This window comes from Ranitomeya variabilis, chromosome 4 (genome assembly GCF_051348905.1).
Source record: "Ranitomeya variabilis isolate aRanVar5 chromosome 4, aRanVar5.hap1, whole genome shotgun sequence".
Classification (NCBI taxonomy): Eukaryota; Metazoa; Chordata; class Amphibia; order Anura; family Dendrobatidae; genus Ranitomeya; species Ranitomeya variabilis.
The window spans coordinates 657,649,924-657,674,343 of record NC_135235.1 but is presented as its reverse complement, the minus strand read 5'-3'; the positions used below and the strand labels follow the sequence as shown (position 1 = coordinate 657,674,343).

General features: G+C 44.1%; 1 protein-coding gene across 8 annotated transcripts in view; it reads right to left on the bottom strand.

Annotated features, from left to right (window-relative positions):
* Positions 1–12,973: 12,973 nt before the first annotated feature.
* LOC143767467 (uncharacterized) overlaps positions 12,974–24,420 on the bottom strand; it is a 390,459-nt gene continuing 379,012 nt past the window's right edge. For 5 of the 8 annotated variants that reach the window (XM_077255826.1, XM_077255823.1, XM_077255824.1 and 2 more), the window contains 6 exons: positions 18,855–19,004; positions 18,546–18,725; positions 18,339–18,462; positions 18,162–18,259; positions 17,873–17,969; positions 12,974–16,299 (listed from right to left, as the gene is read on the bottom strand). In XM_077255826.1, the coding sequence (XP_077111941.1) occupies positions 14,693–16,299; positions 17,873–17,969; positions 18,162–18,259; positions 18,339–18,462; positions 18,546–18,725; positions 18,855–18,932 (2,184 nt within the window). In that variant the 5' untranslated portion in view covers positions 18,933–19,004 and the 3' untranslated portion in view covers positions 12,974–14,692. The remainder of the gene's footprint in view (positions 16,300–17,872; positions 17,970–18,161; positions 18,260–18,338; positions 18,463–18,545; positions 18,726–18,854; positions 19,005–24,420) is intronic. The other 3 variants (XM_077255827.1, XM_077255831.1, XM_077255829.1) reach the window with 2 other exon arrangements.

The following is a 24,420-nucleotide window of genomic DNA, read 5'->3' as shown; positions in this document are numbered from 1 at the left end:
AAGCGAATCACCTCCTGATGGTCTGGAGTCATACGCATAGTCACTTGCGTCCAGAATTGTGGTTTATTACAAGCCAAAGGCGTAGAATCAATACCCTTCAGAGGTATAGGGACTTCCAGAGGCTCTAAATCAAACCCACAGCGCCTGGCAAAGGACCAATCCATAAGACTCAGAGCGGCGCCAGAGTCCACATAGGCATCCACAGTAATAACTGATAATGAACAAATCAAGGTTACAGACAGAATAAATTTAGACTGTAAAGTGCCAATTGAAATAGACTTGTCAACCTTCCTAGTACGTTTAGAGCATGCTGATATAACATGAGCAGAATCACCACAATAGAAGCATAACCCATTTTTACGCCTATAATTCTGCCACTCGCTTCTGGACAGAATTCTGTCACATTGCATTTTCTCTGGCGTCTCTTCAAAAGATACCGCCAAATGGTGCACGGGTTTGCGCTCCCGCAAACGCCGATCAATCTGAATAGCCATTGTCATGGACTCATTCAGACCTGTGGGCGCAGGGAACCCGACCATAACATCTTTAACGGCATCAGAAAGGCCCTCTCGGAAATTTGCCGCTAGGGCGCACTCATTCCACTGAGTAAGCACAGACCATCTACGAAATTTTTGGCAGTATATCTCAGCTTCATCTTGCCCTTGAGATAGGGCTATTAAAGCTTTTTCAGCTTGAATCTCCAAATTAGGTTCCTCATAAAGCAACCCTAAAGCCAGAAAAAACGCATCCACATTGAGCAACGCAGGATCCCCTGGTCAATGAAAATGCCCAATTTTGAGGGTCACCTCGCAGCAAAGAGATTACAATCTTAACCTGCTGGACAGGATCTCCAGAGGAGTGAGGTCTGAGAGAAAGGAACAATTTACAATTATATTTGAAATTCAGGAACCGAGATCTATCTCCGGAAAACACCTCTGGTGTAGGAATTTTAGGTTCAGACATCGGAGTATGTATAACAAAATCTTGTAAATTTTGAACCTTGGTAGCAAGATTATTTAAACCTACAGCCAAACTCTGAGGGTCCATCTTTAAACAGGTGAGATCAGAGCCATTCAAGGATTAGAAGGAGAGAAAGGCAAAGGCTGTAATTCGGGCTGAAATGCAATTGATCCAACTATGGAGCAAGCATGGGGGGGGGGAAAAAAAATTCTACAGACTTCTTTTTTCTCTCCTTTCTTCTGCCAATAACTTTAACATTGGCCGGTCATACTGTCATGATTCCCGATGGCAGGGAAACATCAGAACACAAAAATAACGGACGAGCTCTGGGTGATGGAATCTCGAGCTGACCGTGAGCTAAATCTACCACACAACTAATAGTAGCCAGGGAGCATACCTACGACTTCCTAAATGCCACGCGCCAGCCGGAGGACTAACTACGCCTGGTAGAGGAAGGAACAGACCTGGCTTACCTCTAGGGAAATACCCCAAAAGATGACAGCAGCCCCCCACATGTAATAACGGTGAGTTAAGAGGAAAAGACATACACAGTATGAAAGCAGATTTAGCAAAGAGAGGTCCACTTACTAGATAGCAGAAGGATACAAAAGAGGACTTCACGGTCAACTGAAAACCCTTTCAAAAAACCATCCTGAAATTACTTTAAGACTCCTGTGTCAACTCATGACACAGGAGTGGCAATTTCAGCCCGCAAGAGCTTCCATCTACAGAGAATAACAAAAACTGCAAACTGGACAAAAGATACAAAACAAAAGGACAAAGTCCACTTAGCTGATCAGCAGACTAGTAGCAGGAACATGCAACCGAAGGCTCTGGTTACAATGATGACCGGCAAGGAAATGACTGGAGAGCAAGGCTAAATAGGAAACTCCCAAACACTGATGGGAGCAGGTGAACTGAGACAGCAAAGCACACACAAGTCACCAGTACCACCAGCAACCACCAGGGGAGCCCAAAAAGCGGATTCACAACAGGGCTCAGTATGGGGTTCTACTGGCCCCCTTTCCCGTTTCCCGACTGCCTCTGAGGGTGATGGGGAAAATGTGAAGAGTTCTTTGGGCTCCACCTCTTTGGACACTGACGAGCTATATGGCCTGGACTCCCACAAACAAAGCACCCTTCTAGTTTCCTAATCTCTACTCTACCGAGGTCATCATTCTCTCTTCCTGAAGCCCTGGTTTGCTTCTCGGCTACCTCCGCAGCACTTTATAGCCGCTGTATTGTCTTGGCCTGAGCACTTAACAGTTGTGTAATCTGCTCCCCCTGTTTCTCGATGACTTTCAACGGTTCTATCTCTCGGCAGTCGGCTGCTGGCTTCAAGGCAACAGTAGTCACCGGAGGGGATGTCTTCTCTCTTGCGGCCAAAATAACCTCCTCCTTCCAAACTTCCTTAAGCAACTCATGAAAAGAACCAGGAATCTTCTCTCTATCACAAGACCTCATTCGCTGGGCAATTGGATCATGAGTGAGAGCTCCTCTGAGTACTTGTTCCAGACGACACTGATCAACTTCTTTAGGGCTGACGCCACCTTTAGATACTATTCTATGAACCAGCTTATTTAGTCGGTATAGATAGTCGGACATCTTCTCATCTGGCTGTTGGTAGGTGGTGCGGAGTTTATAGAGTAGATTAGTAGCATCTTCAGGGAATCCAAAAGCATCTTCTAAAGCACTCATACAATCTTGATAAGTTGCCAGAGGCTTGCTCCGCCAAGCAGCCTGCACCACCTCCATAGCAGTACGCTTCAAGCTCTCTACTATTCTCTGCTTCTTTACAGTATCAGTGCACTGCCACTCTTCTAGGCACTGTAAAGTGACATCCCTCCAAGTATCATATCCTTCTTCTCCAGCAGGGGTGGGGAGGGCACCCGAGAAAGTTCTTAGACGACGGTAGTTCCCTTCTGGCTGCATCTTGGCAAACTGACTAACTTTTCCATAGCTGTCATAAGCACATCAGCAGGGGTCGCTGTCTCTTCAGGACGGAATCTAGGTGGAGTAGAGGGTGGATATATACTAGTCTTTCTAGGCTGAGTGGTTGATTCCTGTTGCCGGGTCTCAACTTCGGACTCAGTAGGCCAAGTGATCTGCCATTGTCGACCATACTCTGAAGACACGGCTACCATGGATGGGAAGTATTCTTTCCTCAAGATCTGCCCGGTTGAAATCAGGGCTGTGGGTAACTGTCCCCCCTTTTCCTTCCGGCAGTCGACCACTTTAGGGTGGGCAAGTTCAGTGAGTTGGTTAACTATTTTCAGTATCTCTACATCAGACGCATCACAGAGCTCACCACTCACTGCAAAGCTTTGTTTGGCGGATACATCCATATCTTCACACCACAAATACACTTCTCGTTCTGTTAAAGTCTCCATAGTAAATACAACTGTGTTAGTTCTGTATCTCAGCAGTGCCTCCACTGTAACAGCCCTTAAGGGCTACCACGGTACACTGGGTGTTATGGGGGGTCTCACCTCTCCAGGGTGCAGTGCCTCCACCCAAATCTTGATTGGAGCTCTCTCTCTGGGACTGCAGAAGAACTATCATCTTCTGCCAGGGGCTGACTCGGGAAGCCCCTGCCACACTCAGTACACACTCACAGGGATCAGGAGTAAAATAGTTTAACAGGTTTATTGCTATGCAGCATAAATGAGATGGATTTAAAAGAATAACATGCAATACAAGTAACTGTGCTCTGTCAAAGTCATATCCACGTCACACTTCAACCCTGCAAGTATAACGTATCAGGTTTTTTTTTGTTTCTTCCGGTTTAAAGGGAACCTGTCACCCACGTTTTTTCAAGATGAGATAAAAATAGCGTTAAATAGGGGCAGAGCTGTGTTTTACATTAGTGTATTTTTAGTGCCTTTATTCCCTACCTATGCTGCCGAAATACCTTTGTAAAGTCGCCGTTTTGGGCTGTCACTCACGCTGGTCTGGTCATATGGGCGTGGTGACATCTCTGTTTCTCCCCATATCTTGCTCATCTTTCCGTTGGTGGCGTAGTGGTGTGTGCATGCCTAGCAGGCGAATCCAGCGCACAGCTGAAGGAAAAGAGATGGTACTGCTCGGCTTCCCGGGGCTTCAGGAAAATGGCCGCGCAGATGGAGATTGCGGCGGCCATTTTCCTGAAGTCGAGATGCCGCCGCAATCTCCATCTGTGCACGCGCGGCATCCCGCGGCCATTTTCCTGAAGCCCCGGGATGCCGAGCAGTACCATCTGTGCACCGATAAACCGCTGAATAGCGCAGATTGCGCTCTTTTCCTTCAGCTGTGCGCTGGATTCGCCTGCTGGGCATGCGCACACCACTACGCCACCAGCGGAAAGATGAGCAAGATATGGAGAGAAACAGCGATGTCACCACGCCCATATGACCAGACCAGCGTGAGTGACAGCCCAAAACGGCGACTTTACAAAGGTATTTCGGCAGCATAGGTAGGGAATAAAGGCACAAAAATACACTAATGTAAAGCAGAGCTCTGCCCCTATTTAACGCTATTTTTATCTCATCTTGAAAAAACGGGGTGACAGGTTCCCTTTAACTCAATCCAAACGTTGGGGCCCAGTTGCCGAGTAATGAACTCACTGTAAATAGCGCTGGTAGGACCACAAGTCTCAAAAGGGCACTCATTGCTCGTCTCCAACGGTCGGATGGTTCTCTGGACGCCAGCTGGGGGCGGCCGGATTCAGTCCTTTATACGGTGGGAGTGCCGGCAGAACTCACCAAGTTCTTGATGAAACTTGCTCCAGAGGGTAAAACAAAGCCGCGCTCTCTCCAGCAGCGTGGGTATATCCGAGGGGACAGCAACCCTGCAGCGTGGTGGGATGCAAATCCACCGTGCTCAGTCTCTCCCAGCAAGATGCCCCACTCTCTTCTTTCTCTGAATTCTTGCTTTCACTTTCTGCCCAGCTCCTCCCTCCAAGTCCCTCCTCATCCAATCCAGGCTGTGTACTCTGACTGAAACAAGGGTCCCTGGGAAATGTAGTCCAAGGGTCCCTGGGAATTGTAGTCCACTGCAGCTCAGAGGAAAATCTGCTAATGTCTGTAGGTCCCTGTTTAACAGCAGCTGCAAAGCTCTTCTTAGTGTCTGTAAGTCCCAGTATACCAGTAGCTGCCCTGACAGTTCCCAGTGCAGGTGTTACAGCAATAATGCACTATAACGAATTGTGGGCGGAGACTGCATCTGTGTGTGCAGGCGGGGTCTGTGAGTGACCGTGAGGGAGTCGGTGCGGCCTGTCGGGGGTCTGTGCGGGCCTGCCGGGGGTCTGTACGGGCCTCTCGGGGGTCTGTGCGGCTTGCCGGGGGTCTGTTGCCTGCCGAGGGTCTGTACGGGCCTCTGGGGTGTCTGTGTGGCCTGCCGGGAGTCTGTGCGGCCTGCCAGGGGTCTGTACGGGCCTCTCTGGGGTCTGTACGGCCTGCCGGGGGTCTATACGGGCCTCTCGGGGGTCTGTGCGGCCTGCCAGGGGTCTGTACGGGCCTCTCGGGGGTCTGTGCGGCCTGCCGGGGGTCTGTGCGGCCTGCCGGGGGTCTGTACAGGCCTCCCTGGGGTCTGTGTGGTCTGCTGCGGGTCTGTGCGGGTGTGCAGGCATTGTCTGATGGGACTACAAGTCCCATCGGGCTATGCCTGCTACAATGGCAGTGATTTACACATTAGCCAATGATGGCACAGTAGTAGTCCCATCATCCAGCTAATGTGTTGAATGTTAAAAAAAAAAATACTACATACTATATACTACATACATACTGCATACATACTGCATACATACTGCATACATACTACATACATACTACATACAATACATTCATACATTACATACAATACAGACATACAGTACATATAACATAGATTACATACCATTACTTGTCATTTTGATCCCCGAACCCAGTGTCATCTGTAAAAAATATTTAAATAACAAACAGCCAATATACTCCTTGATCCGCAGAAATCCAAGAGTGTCCCACGACGATCTCCCGTGGAGAACGGCAGCATCAGCTGATGTGACCACTCTCTAGGGGCTGCAGGAATACAATGATGGGAGGAAGGTATCCTTCCGCACTGTATTCCTCAGCCGCTGTAAAAAAAAATAGTCCCTAGTCTCACTTTTGGCATTGCTGTGTGAGAAATTTTCCCACGCAGCAATTGCCATAAAGTGAGACTCTGAGATGTTACTATAGTTCAGTGATGCACTGCAGGAGCTATTGTCTCCTGTCAGTGTGTCACTGAAGGTCCTATAGAGCAGTGCCATCACCCGATGTCACTGTTCTATAGGGGAGATCGTCATGGGACACTCGTTATTAATTGGACTACGGCGGACAGATAGTATACGGTTTATTATTTTACAATTTTTGCATGCGCTGAAGTATGGTAAGTATGGTTAAATGAAGAATATTAAAATACTTTTTTCCTAATGTGTGTGTTTTATTAACCCTTTACTAGTATTGGATTAATAATGGATAGGCGTCTTATTGACGCCTCTCCATTATTAACTCGGCTTAATGTCACCTTACAATAGCAAGGTGACATAAACCCCTTATTACCCCATATCCCACCGCTACACAGGAGTGGGAAGAGAGGGACTAAGTGCCGGAATTGGCACATCTTACAGATGCGCCATTTCCGGGGCGGCTGCGGACTGGTATTTGTAGCCAGGGGGGGGGGGCAATATCCATGGCCCCTCTCTAGGCTATGAATATCAGCCCACAGCTGTCTGCGTAGCCTTTCTAGCTATAAAATATAGGGGGACCCCACTTCATTTTTTGGGGGTTCCCCCTATTTTAGTAGCCAGTAAAGGCTATGCAGACAGCTGCGGGCTGATATTCATAGCAGGCTATAAATATTGGCCCCTGGCTTTCCCCCTCTGGTGCAGAAAATTGCATGGGAGCCCGCGCCATTTTTTTTTTAAATTAAACGCTCATTAAGGCCTCGTTCATACTTGCATCGGTACTGGTCCGACGCTATGCGTCGGGCCGACACACGTTGTGAAATTTGTGCACGACGTGGGCAGCGGATGCAGTTTTTCAACGCATCCGCTGCCCATTCTGAAGTCTGGCGAGGAGGGGGCGGAGTTTCAGCCGCGCATGCGTGGTAGAAAATGGACACGACAGACAAAAAAAACGTTCACTTGAACGTTTTTTCGTGCCGACGGTCTGCCAAAACACGATGTATCCTTTGCATGACGGACGTGACGCCATCCGTCGCTAATACAAGTCTATGGGTAAAAAACGAATCCTGCGAGCACATTTTCAGGATCCAGATAAGAAAAAATGATGGTGCACTCACCGGTCCTGTGAATCAACAATCCTTTATTACGGCATATGCAGGAAACAACAAGGGAGAACGTGGACAAGAAGGACGACGGCCGTTTCGCACGGCTGCACTTCCATGGGTCCTAAAACATTTCAAACAACCAAAGTGGTCACACCTTAAAGGTAGCCACAACGAAGAGATCCAGAAAAAAATAAATTTTAAGGCTTTTATTGGAAAAAATTATAAGAAATGAATAAATGCTCTAGCACCATAACATAAGGTGGAAAGCTGGATATTATACACCATTAAGCAATGATAAATGCAAAGTAGTAACTATATAACTTCCTGCTGCCCGATGTACCTCAGCATGCTCTTAATACAGAAAAAATCATATATACATATACATCCAGACATTGTGATATCTACCTGCAGTCAGCACAGTGTTCCACCTCACCCCAACGCGCGTTTCGCAATAAGCTTCTTCTGGGGGCGTCTTTGCAGGATCTGTTTTTTTCCGCTGGATCCGTTTTTTTCTCATAGAGTTGTATTAGCACCGGAATACACCTGATGGCCACACGTTTCATCCGTTGTTTGCAAGATCTGTCAAAAAAGCTGTTTCCGCCAGACGGAAAACACGTACAGAGGAACGGTTTTTCTGTCCGGCGAAAAAACGCACAGTGACGGATCCGGCAAAAAACGGATGAAACGGAGATGTGAAATGATGAATCCGACCTCCGAATCCGTTTTTTCATGCATGCTTCCATTCAAATCATGCACATTTTCCATTTATTTATTTCCAAAAACTGCATCAAAAGCGCGCAAAAAACGCACCAAAAGCTGCATCATAACTGCATCAAAAATTGCACAAAAAACTGCATCAAAAACCGCATCAAAAACTGCACCAAAACTGCACCAAAAATGCATCAAAATTGCACCAAAAACGGCATCAAAACTGCACCAAACTGCATCAAAACGTCACCAAAAAGTGCACCAAAACCTGCATCAAAAACTGGTGCAGTTTTGATGCAGTTTTTGGTGCAGTTTTGATGCAGTTTTTGGTGCAGTTTTTTTATGCAGGTTTTGATGCAGTTTTTAGTGCAGCTTTGATGCAGTTTTTGGTGCGGTTTTTGATGCAGTTTTTGGGGCAGTTTTGATGCTGTTTTTGGTGCAGTTATGATGCAGTTTTGGTGCAGTTTTTGCGCAGTTTTGATGCAGTTTTTGGAAATAAATGGAAAATGTGCATGATTTGAATGGAAACATGCATTAAAAAATGGATTTGGAGGCCGGATTCATCATTTCACATCTCAGTTTCATCTGTCTTTTGCTGGATCCATCGGTGTGCGTTTTTTCACCGGACAGAAAAACCGTTCCTCTGTATGTGTTTTCCGTTTGGCGGATCCTGCAAAAAACTGATGAAAAGTGTGGCCATCAGGCGCAATCCAGCGCTAATACAACTCTATGAGAAAAAAATGGATCCGGCGGAAAAAAAACGGATCCTGAAAATGTGCTCGCAGGATGCGTTTTTTACCCATAGACTTGTATTAGCGACGGATCGCGACGGGTGGCCACACGTCGCGTCCGTCGTGCAACGGATCCGTCGTGTTTTGGCGGACCGTCGCCACGAAAAAACGTTCAAGTGAACGTTTTTTGTCCATCGCGTCAATGACATGGGGTCCCCCTATATTTTATAGACAGAAAGGCTACGCAGATATCTGCGGGCTGATATTCATAGCCTAGAGAGGGGCCATGGATATTGGCCCCCCTGGCTACAAATACCAGATGCGCCAATTCCGGCACTTAGCCCCTCTCTTCCCACTCCCATGTAGCGGTGGGATATGGGGTAATAAGGGGTTAATGTCACCTTGCTATTTTGAGGTGACATTAAGCCGGGTTAGTAAAGGAGAGGTGTCAATAAGACACCTATCCATTATTAATCCAATACTAGTAAAGGGTTAATAAAACACACACATTAGGAAAAAAGTATTTTAATATTCATCTAACCATACTTACCATACTTCAGCGCCTGCAAAAAATGTAAAATAATAAACCGTCTATCTGTCCGTCATAGTCCAATTAATAACGAGTGTCCCACAACGATCTCCCCTATAGAACAGTGACATCAGGTGATGACACTGCTCTATAGGACTTCAGTGACACACTGACAGGAGACAATGGCTCCTGCAGTGCATCACTGAACTATAGTAACCTCTCAGAGTCTCACTTTATGGCAATTGCTGCGTGGGAACATTTCTCACACAGCAATGCCAAAAGTGAGACTAGGGACTATTTTTTTACAGCTGTGGAGGAATACAGTGCGGAAAGATAACTTCCTCCCGTCATTGTGTTCCTGGAGCCCCTAGACAGTGGTCACATCAGCTGATGCTGCCGTTCTCCACAGGAGATCGTCGTGGGACACTCGTAGATTTCTGCGGATCAGGGAGTATATCGGTTGTTTGTTATTTTAATCTTTTTTACAGATGACACTGGCTTCGGGGACCAAAATGACAAGTAATGGTGAGTATGTAATCTATGTTATATGTACTGTATGTATGCATGTAATGTATGAATGTATTGTATGTAGTATGTATGTAGCATGTATGTAGCATGTATGTATGTAGCATTTATGTAGTATGTATGTAGTATGCATGTAGTATGTATGTATGTATGTCTGTATGTAGTATGTCTGTATGTAGTATGTATGTAGTATGTACAGTGGGGCAAAAAAGTATTGTCAGCAATAGCGCAAGTTCCACCACTTAAAAAGATGAGAGGCGTCTGTAATTTACATCATAGGTAGACCTCAACTATGGGAGACAAACTGAGAAAAAAAAATCCAGAAAATCACATTGTCTGTTTTTTTATCATTTTATTTGCATTTTATGGTGGAAAATAAGTATTTGGTCAGAAACAAAAGTTCATCTCAATACTTTGTAATCTATCCTTTGTTGGCAATGACAGAGGTCAAACGTTTTCTGTAAGTCTTCACAAGGTTGCCACACACTGTTGTTGGTATTTTGGCCCATTCCTCCATGCAGATCTCCTCTAGAGCAGTAATCTTTTTGGCTTTTCGCTTGGCAACACGGACTTTCAACTCCCTCCAAAGGTTTTCTATAGGGTTGAGATCTGGAGACTGGCTAGGCCACTCCAGGACCTTGAAATGCTTCTTACGAAGCCACTCCTTCGTTGCCCTGGCGGTGTGCTTTGGATCATTGTCATGTTGAAAGACCCAGCCACGTTTCATCTTCAATGCCCTTGCTGATGGAAGGAGGTTTGCACTCAAAATCTCACGATACATGGCCCCATTCATTCTTTCATGTACCCGGATCAGTCGTCCTGGCCCCTTTGCAGAGAAACAGCCCCAAAGCATGATGTTTCCACCACCATGCTTTACAGTAGGTATGGTGTTTGATGGATTCAACTCAGTATTCTTTTTCCTCCAAACACGACAAGTTGTGTTTCTACCAAACAGTTCCAGTTTGGTTTCATCAGACCATAGGACATTCTCCCAAAACTCCTCTGGATCATCCAAATGCTCTCTAGCAAACTTCACACGGGCCCGGACATGTACTGGCTTAAGCAGTGGGACACGTCTGGCACTGCAGGATCTGAGTCCATGATGGCGTAGTGTGTTACTTATGGTAGGCCTTGTTACATTGGTCCCAGCTCTCTGCAGTTCATTCACTAGGTCCCCCCGCGTGGTTCTGGGATTTTTGCTCACCGTTCTTGTGATCATTCTGACCCCACGGGGTGGGATTTTGCATGGAGCCCCAGATCGAGGGAGATTATCAGTGGTCTTGTATGTCTTCCATTTTCTAATTATTGCTCCCACTGTTGATTTCTTCACTCCAAGCTGGTTGGCTATTGCAGATTCAGTCTTCCCAGCCTGGTGCAGGGCTACAATTTTGTTTCTGGTGTCCTTTGACAGCTCTTTGGTCTTTACCATAGTGGAGTTTGGAGTCAGACTGTTTGAGGGTGTGCACAGGTGTCTTTTTATACTGATAACAAGTTTAAACAGGTGCCATTAATACAGGTAATGAGTGGAGGAAAGAGGAGACTCTTAAAGAAGAAGTTACAGGTCTGTGAGAGCCAGAAATCTTGATTGTTTCTGACCAAATACTTATTTTCCACCATAAAATGCAAATAAAATGATAAAAAAACAGACAATGTGATTTTCTGGATTTTTTTGTCTCAGTTTCTCTCCCATAGTTGAGGTCTACCTATGATGTAAATTACAGACGCCTCTCATCTTTTTAAGTGGTGGAACTTGCACTATTGCTGACTGACTAAATACTTTTTTGCCCCACTGTATGTTTTTTTTTGTTTTGTATTTTTTTACATTCAACACATTAGCCGGATGATGGGACTACTACTGTCCCATCATTGGCTAATGTGTCAATCATTGCCATTGTAGCAGGCATAGCCCGATGGGACTTGTAGCCCCATCGGATGCCTGCACACCCGCACAGACCCCTGGCAGGCCGCACAAACTCCAGAGGCCCGTACAGACCCCTGGCAGGCCGCACAGACCCCCAGCAGGCCACACAGACCCTCAGCAGGCCACACAGACCCCCGAGAGGCCCATACAGAGCCCCGGCAGGCCGCACAGACCCCATAGAGGCCCGTACAGACCCCCGGCAGGCCGCTCAGACCCCCAGCAGGCCACACAGACCCCTCCGAGAGGCCTGTACATACCCCCGGCAGGCCGCACAGACCCCCGAGAGGCCCGTACAGCCCCCGGCAGGCCGCACAGACCCCCGGCCGGCCACAGACCCACGAGAGGCCCGTACAGAGCCCCCACGGTCCCGCACAGACAAGCAGTCTCCACCCACGCACCTCCCACACTCTTCCCCCCTCCGGAACAGGATGTACAAGGACAGAAAGGATTTATTTTAATTTCGATATTTGTGTCCCATTTTGGTATCAGCGATATCTGATATTTTTCGGATATCGGCCGATCCAATCCGATACCGATATTTCCAAATATCAGAAGGTATCGCTCAACACTAATCATTATTTGTAAGCCAAAACCAGGAGTGGGTGATAAATGCAGAAGTGGTGCATATGTTTCTATTATACTTTTTCTCTACTAATTGTTCTACTCATGGTTTTGGCTTACAAATACTGATGTAAAATACTGAACAAATACTGCTAGTGTGACGGCAGCCTAAGACTTACAGCAGAGACTGGCAGGACAGCTGAACTGCAAGTTACCTGTCCGCCTCAATACCCAGGATGCACAGTGACACATGGAGCCCGGATCGTGATAGAGACCCTGTAAAAAGGCTCGAGACACCTGTCATATGGGTTTGTGTCCCATCCTATACGAGGGACAGAGAGAACTGTGAGGACCTTATCAGAAGCCATAGGCAGTAAGGGACTACAACACCACTGCGCTAGAGGAAGGCTTTTAACTCCACCTGGGTAAGGGGGCTCCCAACTTGCCTCCAAGCTGGCCAGCCTATCCTGTGATCTTGTACCCTGGACTGTGGCTGCCTGAAGTCTTCAGTAAACCAGGTAAAGAAACTGCAAACCTGTGTCCTCGTTCTTTACTGCACCATTCACCATCTTCCATCTACACACCGGGAGCCCTGGGGATATATTTCACCTGTGGGACGTTGTACCATCTAGCTGCCATAACATCACACCAGAGGACCTCTTAAAGCAGTGTTGGTGACCACTGACCAAATACCAAAGATAGCAAATGTAAATTTTTGGTGAAGAATCAACAAGTGGAACACAATTGTGAAGTTGAACGAAATTTATTGGTTATTTAAATTTTTGTGGAAATTCAAAAACTGAAAAGTGGGGCGTGCAATATTATTCGACCCCTTTAACTTAATACTTTGATGCGCCACCTTTTGCTGCGATTACAGCTGCAAGTCGCTTGGGGTATGTCTCTATCAGTTTTGTACATCGAGAAACTGAAATTCTTGCCAATTCTTCCTTGGCAAACAGCTCAAGCTCAGTGAGGTTTGATGGAGATAGCTTGTGAACAGCAGTTTTCAGATCTTTCCACAGATTCTTGATTGGATTGAGGTATAGACTTTGACTTGGCCATTCTAACACCTGGATACGTTTATTTGTGAACCATTCCATTGTAGATTTTGCTTTATGTTTGGGATCATTGTCTTGTTGGAAGACAAATCTCCGTCCCAGTCTCAGGTCGATTGTGGACTCCTACGGGTTTTTTTCAAGAATGGTCCTGTATTTGGCTCCATCCATCTTCCCATAAATTTTAACCATCTTCTCTGTCCCTGTTGAAGAAAAGCAGGTCCAAACCATGATGCTGCAACCACCATGTCTGACAGTGGAGATAGTGTGTTCAGGGTGATGAGCCTTTACGTCAAACATATCATTTGGCATTGTTGCCAAAAAGTTCAATTTTGGTTTCATCTGACCAGAGCACCTTCTTTCACGTTTGGTGTGTCTCCCTGGTGGCTTGCAAACTCTAAACGACACTTTTTATGGATATCTTTGAGAAATGGCTTTCTTCTTGCCACTCATCCATAAAGGCCAGATTTGTGCAGTGTACCACTGATCGTTGTCCTATGGACAGACTGTCCCACCTCAGCTATAGATCTCTGCAGTTCATCTAGAGTGATCATGGGACTCTTGGCTGCATCTCTGATCAGTCTTCTCCTTGTTAGAGATGAAAGTTTAGAGGGACGGCAGAGTTTTGGTAGATTTGCAGTGGTATGATACTCCTCCCATTTCAATATGATCGCTTGCACAATGCTCCTTGGGATGTTTAAAGTTTTGGAAATCATTTTGTATCCAAATAGGTCAGATTACATTGAGTGACACCTATCATATGTTCTAGTTATGCTTTAAAGTGAAAATAATTGTGGGTTAAGTTATTGTGGAAATTGAGGCATTAAATGAAATATCCAAAAAAATGTGTATAGGGGTATAGAAAAAGAAAGCAGTTCCCAATGTTGAAGATATAAACTACTATTGCTTAGCATGGAAAGTGATTTAAAATAAACACACACAGATGTTCCTACAGAGAAAGAACAGATCATATCTGTAACTTGCAAAATGAACATATTTATTATTGCAATACAGACTAATTAAAGACAACTCTAGAAGACGTGGAGAAAAAAAATGTTATATTGCTTTTATTTAGGGGGGTTGCAACACTTTTGTCTATGTAGTATGCACAAATATATAACAAGGGGAAATATTCAATGCACATGGAATATTGTTCTTTATTTTAAGATAACAGATTTCTATTAATAACTGCATATCTTTTTCATTAAAATGTAAGTTCTACCTTGATTTCCTTTTCTATTTTACATATTTTTCTTTGCTTTGACTCGCTGTTTCCTGCACAATTTGTCAAGAAAATATATGGTTTCCTTGCGATTTTTTTTTGGTGGTCAAGAAAATATGATTTTCAAAACCATTTTTCACCTTCTTCTCATTTAAGATGACATCTGTGAACAACACATTTCCCACATTCTGAATATCAAGAAAGCTTCTCCCCTGTGTGAGCTCTTCTCTGGTGTCTAACAAGATTTGATTTATCTGAAAAACATATCCCACATTCTGAGCATGAAAAAGGTTTCTCCCCTGTGTGAGTCCTTTTATGACTAACAACATGTGATTTCTTTGAAAAACATTTCCCACATTCTGAACATGAAAATGGCTTCTCCCCTGCGTGAAATTTCTGGTGCATATTAAGACTTGATTTATCTACAAAACTTTTATCACATTCTGAACAGGAAAATGGCTTCTCTCCTGTGTGTCGTCTCTGATGTTTAACAAGACTTGATCTCTCTGAAAAACATTTCCCACATTCTGAACATGAATATGGCCTTTCACCTGTGTGAATTTTCTGATGTCTGACAAGATGTGGTTTATCTGCAAAACATTTCCCACATTCTAAACATGAAACACGGTTCTGAACCCCTGTGTGAGTTCTCTGATGAGCAACAAGACTTGATTTCTCTGAAAAACGTTTCCCACATTCTGAACATGAATATGGTTTCACTCCTGTATGAATTTTCAGGTGTTTAACAAGAGTTGATTTATCAATAAAACAATTTCCACAGACTGAACATAAAAATGGCTTCTCCCCTGTGTGAGTTCTGTGATGTCTAATAAGATGATATTTACCTCCAAAACATTTCCCACATTCTGAACATGAAAAAGGCTTCTCCCCTGTGTGACATTTCTGGTGTTGAGCAAGAAATGATTTATTTAGAAAAGATTTCCCACATTCTGAACATGAAAATGGTTTTTCCGCTGTGTGAATTCTCTGGTGTTTAAAAAGACTTGGGTTATCTACAAAATATTTCCCACATTCTGAACATGGAAATGGCTTCTCTTTTGCATGAGTTTTCTGATGTGTAACAAGACTTGATTTCTCTATAAAACATTTCCCACATTCAGAACATGCATATGGCTTCTCCCCTGTGTGAATTCTGTGATGTGTAATAAGATGTGATTTATTTGCAAAACATTTCCCACATTCAGAACATGAATAAGGCTTCTCTCCTGTGTGAAATCTCTGGTGTGAAACAAGATTTGATTTCTTTATAAAACTTTTCCCACATTCGGAACATGAATATGGCTTCTCCCCTGTGTGAATTCTCTTGTGTCTAACGAAAGTTGATTTATCTGTAAAACATTTCTCGCATTCGGAACATGAATATGGCTTTACCCCAGTGTGAATTCTCTCATGTCTAAGAAGACCGGATTTCTGGTTAAAATATTTTCCACACTCTGAACAACAAAATCTTTTCTCCTCTGTGTGAATTTTTTGATACGTAACAAAAGACGTTTCAAAGGAAAAACTTTTTCCATATTCGAAATATGAAAATGGATCTTTTGTTGTAAGAGCACTTTTATTTTTGATGCCCGTTTTGTGACTTTTAGTTCTATTAATAATCTGTGATGAATCAAAATGTAGAAACTGGTTAAAAGGATCAAATGATAGATCTTTGCTGTGAAGGGATGATGGAATATCTGGAGTAATGGCATTCACTTCACTTATATCTTGTGTGATATCAAAGTCATCCGATTTAAACATTGAAGATGTCAGGTTTCCCTCTGATCTGATACAGAAATCTGCTAAAAAATGAAACAAATTATTTTTAAATTTCCTTAAAAATTATATTTTTATAATATTTCTACATAAAATATCCTAAGCATCAGCAAGTTACAGAATGTAGCAAAATTCAGTTGTTTCCCAAAACAAAATCAGTTCACAATAGTAAACGGCAGAACATGAATCAGTGGACCACGATGTTAAACCCTCTTTGTTCGTTCGTTATGTAGCCCAAAATAATACCAACTAAAACTTCTAATCATCCAGCACTTACAGTACCTCATTCATCTGTCAATGGATAAATAGAGGATTTCCACAGCTAAAAGACTTAAAAAAAGCAACATGGATTCCATAAACCAATACAGCAATGTACAAGCTCCCAACGCCAAATGTCCTTCTCACTTCTTAGCCTTGCAGTGTACACAAACCATGTTAACATCCACATTTTTGGCATTGCTGTAGCAGTAACCACATAAAATGTATGGTCCGCGTGTGTCTAGTAGCACAAGCTGGCCACTATGTGATGGACACCAAAATAGAATAGCAGCAATTTTTACTCTGAAACATCCACTGCCCTAATTTCCAGAAGGTACCTGAGGGGCTAAAATAGTCCCTACTACTATAGATTAATTCCCTGTGGAGTATAATTTCCAAAATTGGGGTCACTGTCTGGGGTTTTCTACTGTTCTGGTTTTCTGACATTCTGGCAGATTAGATAATCTCCAAGTGTCTACAAACTATTCCAGCAAAAGCAGCATTCCAAAAGCCAAATGGTGCTGCTTTCCTTCTGAGCCCTGCGATATGCCCAAACAATAGCATATTGTCGAATTCAAGAGAAATTGCAAGATAATTTGTGGGGTCCATTTTTTCCTATTACCCTGTGTCAAAATGGAAAAATTGGGACTACAGCAATATTTTAGTGAAAAAAATTAATGTTTAACTGTTGCATCGCAAGGTTTGTTAAGTTCTGTGAAGCACCAACTTCTTCAATGTGCTTTTTGACACTACGAGGAATGCACTTTTCTAAAGTATAGTCCCCTCAAAGTCACTTCAAAATTAATTTCTTCCCATAAAAACAATTAGTTATTTCTTCACAGACATAGAAAAGCAAGGTAAAGGGGATATTCTGCTGTTAATGTACAGAAAATCACACGGTCTCAGTCATAAAAGTGAAGTTTGCCTGAAGGACTGGACCTGGTCTTGCAGAAACCCTCAAAGCACATTCTTCAGCACAGAAAACAGATAAGGTAGATCCATCTAAAAAGATAAAAGAATTCTAGGATGGCAATAGCATAAAAGGGGTTCACCATACGAATAATATTTTTTTCAAGTGATTTTCTAAGTTGACACCATATTCTACATATGCTGTCATTTGGCTTTTTAGTTCCAGGGGCTAGGAAAGATCCTCTGGGCTATAACCTCTGGCTGAAACAGATCTCACTCCAACAGAAGGACTTTTGATCCCCAAAGTTAAGGGAACAGTTTTGGGTAGAGGAGCATGCAGTGAGTTAGCGCCAGAATGGTGACCACTTGATTGTGATACAGCAAGTGACAGAAGAATCTGTGACTTCTTTGCATTCAGTGGTTACTACTCACCTGGATAGTCATATGTAGGAATCTCCACTTTACACCACTCCTCATCCTCCTCATATGTCCCTTTAGTATTAATATAGGTCAGATCTTCACCCTGAAACTAATATTGTAAAACTCACAGACAAAGGAAGAAGTCACATCTATGATCAGCTCTAATCCTGTTATCTCCACCGTTCTCATTACACAAGTATAAAACATATAATACTGGTGGATACAACAAGACTGAACACAAGACCTTCACAGCCATCTATACATCATAGGGGAGATCTCATGACACCTTCTCTCCATCTACCTGGTCATCCTGAGGAACAGTGAGATTTTCTTGTTTACAATCCTGTGGAAAAAGAGGACTGGGACATCTCTCTGGTGTTGTCCTTTTACTGGATAGAACTGGAGGAAACGCAAAAAGAGAATAAATTCTTTACACAGAGATAATTATAGGCCATGTATAATTAGTCCTGCCTATTACCTGGTGATGTGAGGGGCTGGGGAGTCTCCATCATGGCGTCCTTGTACAGATCTTTGTGTGCTTCTATATACTCCCACTCCTCAATGGAGAAATGGACGGCAACATCCTGACACCTTATAGGAACCTGACACATACAATGATACAGTCATCAACCGGATCCCTTCATAGCATTACTGAATAATGTCCCAGCATTCCCAGTAGTGTCACCTCTCCAGTCAGCAGCTCAATCATCTTGTAGGTGAGTTCTAGAATCTTCTTGTCATCGATGTCCTCATGTATCTGGGGGTGAGGTGGAGGCCCTGTGATTGGGCTCAGGGTTCTTTCCCGTCCCTCAGACACAGGGTCCTGACAGCGCTCAGTAGAGGTCTTCTTCACTACTGTGTAATCCTGGTTATGGAAAGACACATTAATAAATCTCACTACGGACATTTTCAGAGTCCTCACCTCTCCAGTTCTGTCCATCTGTTATTCCCATAGATAAGAATGATGTAATGTGACGTAATCAGAATCTCTTACCTCTCCAGTAAGCCGGAAGAGGATCTCTAGGGTGAGGTGTAATATCCTCTCCGCCATCTTGTCCCTGTTCCTTTCCATCCTTCATGTGTCAATCAGGAAAATTATTTTATATAGAAGATCTCCACTAAGAGGATCCAATATTGTAGGGACCTGAATAGGGAGAAGATGAGGCGATGTAACATCATAAAGAATCCTATGTAATAATAGAATTATTGGAGATAATAAGGGGAAACATAAGCAGAGATGGGTTGTGTAGATTTAAAAAAAAAAGAAAAATAAGAATAATTTTCAGTTTTAACCCCTTAGTGACAGAGCCAATTTGGTACTTAATGACCAGGCCAATTTTTACAATTCTGACCACTGTCACTTTATGAGGTTATAACTCTGGAACGCTTCAACGGATCCTGCTGATTCTGAGATTGTTTTTTCGTGACATATTGTACTTCATGTTAGTGGTAACATTTCTTTGATATTACTTGCGATTATTTATGAAAAAAATGGAAATATGGCAAAAAAATTAAAAATTTAGCAATTTTCAAAATTTGGATTTTTATGCCCTTAAATCGGAGAGATATGTCACAAAAAATAGTTAATAAATAACATTTCCCACATGTCTACTTTACATCAGCACAATTTTGGAACCAAAATTTTTTTTTGTTAGGGAGTTATAAGGGTTAAAAGTTGACCAGCAATTTCTCATTTTTACAACACCATTTTTATTTTTAGGGACCACATCACATTTGAAGTCATTTTGAGGGGTCAATATGATAGAAAATAACCAAGTGTGACACCATTCTAAAAACTGCACCCCTCAAGGTGCTCAAAACCACATTCAAGAAGTTTATTAACCCTTTACGTGCTTCACAGGAACTGAAACAATGTGGAAGGCAAAAATGAACATTTAACTTTTTTTTGCAAACATTTTGCTTCAGAACCATTTTTTTTTTATTTTCACAAGTGTAAAAACAGAAATTTAACCATAAATGTTGTTGTGCAATTTCTCCTGAATACGCCGATACCCCATATGTGTGGGTAAACCACTGTTTGGGCGCACCGCAGAGCTTGGAAGAGAAGGAGTGCCGTTTTACTTTTTCAATGTAGAATTGGCTGGAATTGAGATCGGACACCATGTCGCGTTTGGAGAGCCCCTGATGTGCCTAAACAGTAGAAACCCCCCACAAGTGACCCCATTTTGGAAACTAGACCACTTAAGGAACTTATCCAGATGTGCGGTGAGCACTTTAAACCCCCAAGTTCTTCACAGAAATTTATAAAGTAGAGCCGTGAAAATAAAAAATCCTTTTTTTTTCCTCAAAAATGATTTTTTAGCCTGCAATTTTTTATTTTCTCAAGGGTAACAGGAGAAATTGGACCCCAAAATTTATTGTGCAATTTATGCTGAGTAGGCTGATACCCCATATGTTGGGGTAAACCACTGTTTGGGCGCATGGCAGAGCTCGGAAGGGAAGGAGCGCCGTTTTGGAATGCAGACTTTGATAGAATGGTCTGCGGGCGTTATGTTGCATTTGCAGAGCCCTTGATGTACCTAAACAGTAGAAACCCCCCACAAGTGACCCCATTTTGGAAACTAGAGCCCCCAAGGAACTTATCTAGATGTGTGGTGAGAACTTTGAATGCCCAAGTGCTTCACAGACGTTTATAATGCAGAGTTGTGAAAATAAAAAATATTTTTTTTTTCCACAAAAAATGTTTTTTAGCCCCCAAGTTTTTATTTTCACAAGGGTAACAGGAGAAATTGGACCCCAAAAGTTGTTGTCCAATTTATCCCGAGTACGCTGATGCCCCATATGTGGGGGTAAACCACTGTTTGGGTGCACGGCAGAGCTCGGAAGGGAGGGAGCACCATTTGACTTTTTGAGCGCAAAATTGGCTGTGGCGTTTAGAGACCCCCTGATGTACCTAAACAGTGGAAACCCCCCAAATCTAACTCCAACCCTAACCCCAACACACCCCTAAGGCTTCTTTCACACTTCAGTTGTTTGGCATCAGTCAGCTCCGACATAGTGACGGATCCGTCACAATTGTTGAGAAAACGGTATTAACGGATCCGTTTTTTTGACGGATCCGTTACTTGGGGGTTGTCTGGGAAAAGTATCTACTTTTTGGAGCATGCGCAATTGAAAAAGCGGATTGGGGCGACGGATCCGCCGAAATGACGGTAACAACGGATCCGTCGCCCATAGGCGGCCATTCTATGGAATGACGAACGCGACGGATCCGTCGCGAACCGCCATTTCGGCGCAGACAAAAAACGTTACAATGGCCGTCAATGTCTAGATGACGTCCGCCAAATCTCGACGGATCCATCACATGGCGGATGGAACGGACGACCATCCGCCACAATCCGTCGCTAATGCATGTCTATGGGAAAATAGCGGAACCGCCAAAAAAAATGGCGGATCCGCTATTTGATGAAAATGGCCGTTTCAGACTGACGCCAAAAGACTGAAGTGTGAAAGAGGCCTAACCCTAATGCCAACCCGATCCATAATCCTAATCACAAGCCTAAGGATAATCGCAACCCTAACCTCAAAACAACCATAACCCTAATCAGAACCCTAAATCCAACACACCCCTAATCCTAATCTCAACCCTAACCTCAAACCTAACCCTAATCCCAATACACCCCTAATCCCAAACCTAACCGTAATCCCAAACGTAACCCTAATGCCAACCCTAATCCAAACCCTAATCCCAACCCTAACCCTAACTTTAGCCGCAACCCTAGTCCTAACTTTAGCCCCAACTCTAACTATAGCCCTAACTTTAGCCCCAACCCTAACCCTAAATTTAGCCCCAGCCCTAACCCTAAATTTAGCCCCAACCCTAACCCTAAATTTAGCTCCAACCCTAACCCTAGCCCTAACCATAACCCTAACCCTAACCCTAACCCTAATTTTAGCCCCAACTCTTCTCTCCTGCCGGCCGGCAGATGGCAGCAGAGAGCGGGCGCACTGCGCATGCGCCCGCCATTTTCTTTCTATAGGAAGAAGCCGGCCGGCAGGAGAAGACACAGGAGGACCCAGGGACACCGGTAAGTATGATAGGGTCCCCGAATCCCCCTATTTCTCTGTCCTCTGATGTGCGATCACATCAGAGGACAGAGAATTACACATCACTTTTTTTTTTTTTTGTGGTCGCCGGTAAACAGTTAATTACCGGCGATCGCAAAACAGGGGTCGGTAAAAACCGACCCCGATCATGTTCTTTGGGGTCTCGGCTACCCCCAGCAGCCGAGACCCCAAAGATCTCCCAGGTGCCGGCCGGCGGGCGCACTGCGTGTGCGCCCGCCATTTTTAAGATGGCGGCGCCCATGGGGAACCACAAGGAGCACCGGGGGAGACAGGTGAGTATCGGGGGGGCATCGGGGGCGACCGGGGACCCCATTTCTCTGTCCTCCGATGTGCGTTCACATCGGAGGACAGAGAAATTAAATGGGAAATCGCATTTTTTTTTTTTTTTTGCGATCGCCGGTAAACGGTTAATTACCGGCGATCGCAACTCGGGGGTCGGTAAAAAACCCCCGAATCATGTTCTCTGGGGTCTCGGCTACCCCCGGTAACCGAGACCCCAGAGAAAATCCGACTCTGGGGGGGCGCTATTCACTTTTTCCACAGCGCCGTTAATTAACGGCGCTGTGGTTTAAGTACCCTTAGCGGCCGCCGTTAAAAGGCGTATCGGCGGTCGTTAAGGGGTTAATACAATTTTCTTTTTTGTGATGGTGGAACTAAGTATGAGAGCATGGCCAACCAGCAGTCAAAGAAAATCACTATAATCTACACAAAAGCCTGGTAAATTAGATCAGAAAATTCCCCTAGCTCAGAGTTGGAAATTGAGGGTTTATGGGACAGGTCAGACTGTAATGGAGGTGATTGGCAGGGGGAGCATGGAGCAGAGGTGAGAAGTCACAGGGGATCAAATACAGAAGGAGATACACATGAAGGAGTTAAAGCACATCTCCCTTTTTCACATGGAACAACACACAAGCTTGCTGTAGGATGGTTTATCAGCCATATCCTCCTCCTCATCACATTGCCTAAAGCTCAATGTGGACAAAACTAAACTCATCGCCTTTCTTCCATCTCACCTAACCCACTTGAACGATCACAATTAATGACATCACGTTTTCACCTGTACCGGAAGTCCACTGCCTTAGTGCAACCCTTGACTCGGCCATGTTCTTCATACCGCACATCCATGCTCACGCCACATCCTGCTGCCTCCAACTCAGAATCTGTCCTTTCCTCAACCCTGAATCTACTAAAATGTTAGTGCACGCCCTCATCCTCACCCACCATGACTAGTGGAATACCCTCCTCTGTGGCCTCCCAGCTAACACTCTCGCACCGCTCCTCCGTATATCTCCTAACTAATCTCCTGATTTATATATAAACACGTAACCTCCGAACCTCCAAAGATCTTTTTCTTTCCTACACATTTATCCCCTCCTCACCCAATCGCATCCAAGACTTCTCTTGAGTATCCCCCATCGTCTGGAATTCTGTGCCCCAATAGGTCCGATTATCCACCACATTCAGAACTTTCGGACGGAACTTGAAAACCCATCTCTTCATGACAGCTTACAACCTGCACTGACCCCGCTGCCACCTCACCACCAACGGAACTGCTGTAAATTGCCTAACCTACTGTCTCCATTATTTTGTAGAATGAAAGTCCTCAAGGGCAGGACTCTCTCCTTTCTGTACCGGTCTGTCATTGTTAGTTTGTTCACTGTAATTTATATTTGTATTTAGTATGTAACCTCTTCTCACGTACAGCACCATGGAATCAATGGTGCTCTAAAAATTAATAATAATAATAATAATAACAACTCTCCTACACATAGAAAGGTGACCTGTCATGGTATCAACACTCACTGTGGCCTAGGGACCCTGTGAGTGACAGCTCAGCCACCCTGTAGGATCTGGAGTGTGTTTGACTGCCATTATTGTGAGTGACAGCCCAGTTGTCCATTCGGAGGTTGGGGCGTGCTGGGTTGTCAGCATTTTGATTGACAGCCTTGTGCCCACTCTGGCAAACCCCACAGATATAAGGACTATAGTGAGTGCTGTTTTGTTAAGATGACCGAATAGGTCTATTTCCTTTGTTTGGACTGTTTTATGAAGCCTGTTTTAATAAACCAGTTGAAAATTTATATGGGAAGCATTCCTGTGACTACATAGTTATAAGGCCTCTTTCACACATCAGTTTTTTAGAATCAGTCATAATCCATCAAAGTGTTGAAAAGACGGATCTTGTGCTGATTGTAAAAAACTGATGCACTGGATCCGGTTTTTTTTTTTGCGGATCCGTCGAAGCACCTGAATGGAAAAATGGGTTAAATTAAAGGAATAGAAATTCTTCCAGGCATGCTCAGTTTAAAAAAATGGAATCTGTCTCTGGATTCCGTCTTTTAACGGACAGGGACGGATCCTGCGCCCATAGGCTTCCATTATAGCCAACGACAGACTTCGCAGGATCCGTCGCTGGCCAACTTTTCGAGGTACCCAAAAAACGTTACTTTGTCCGTTGTCTCAGGCCAACG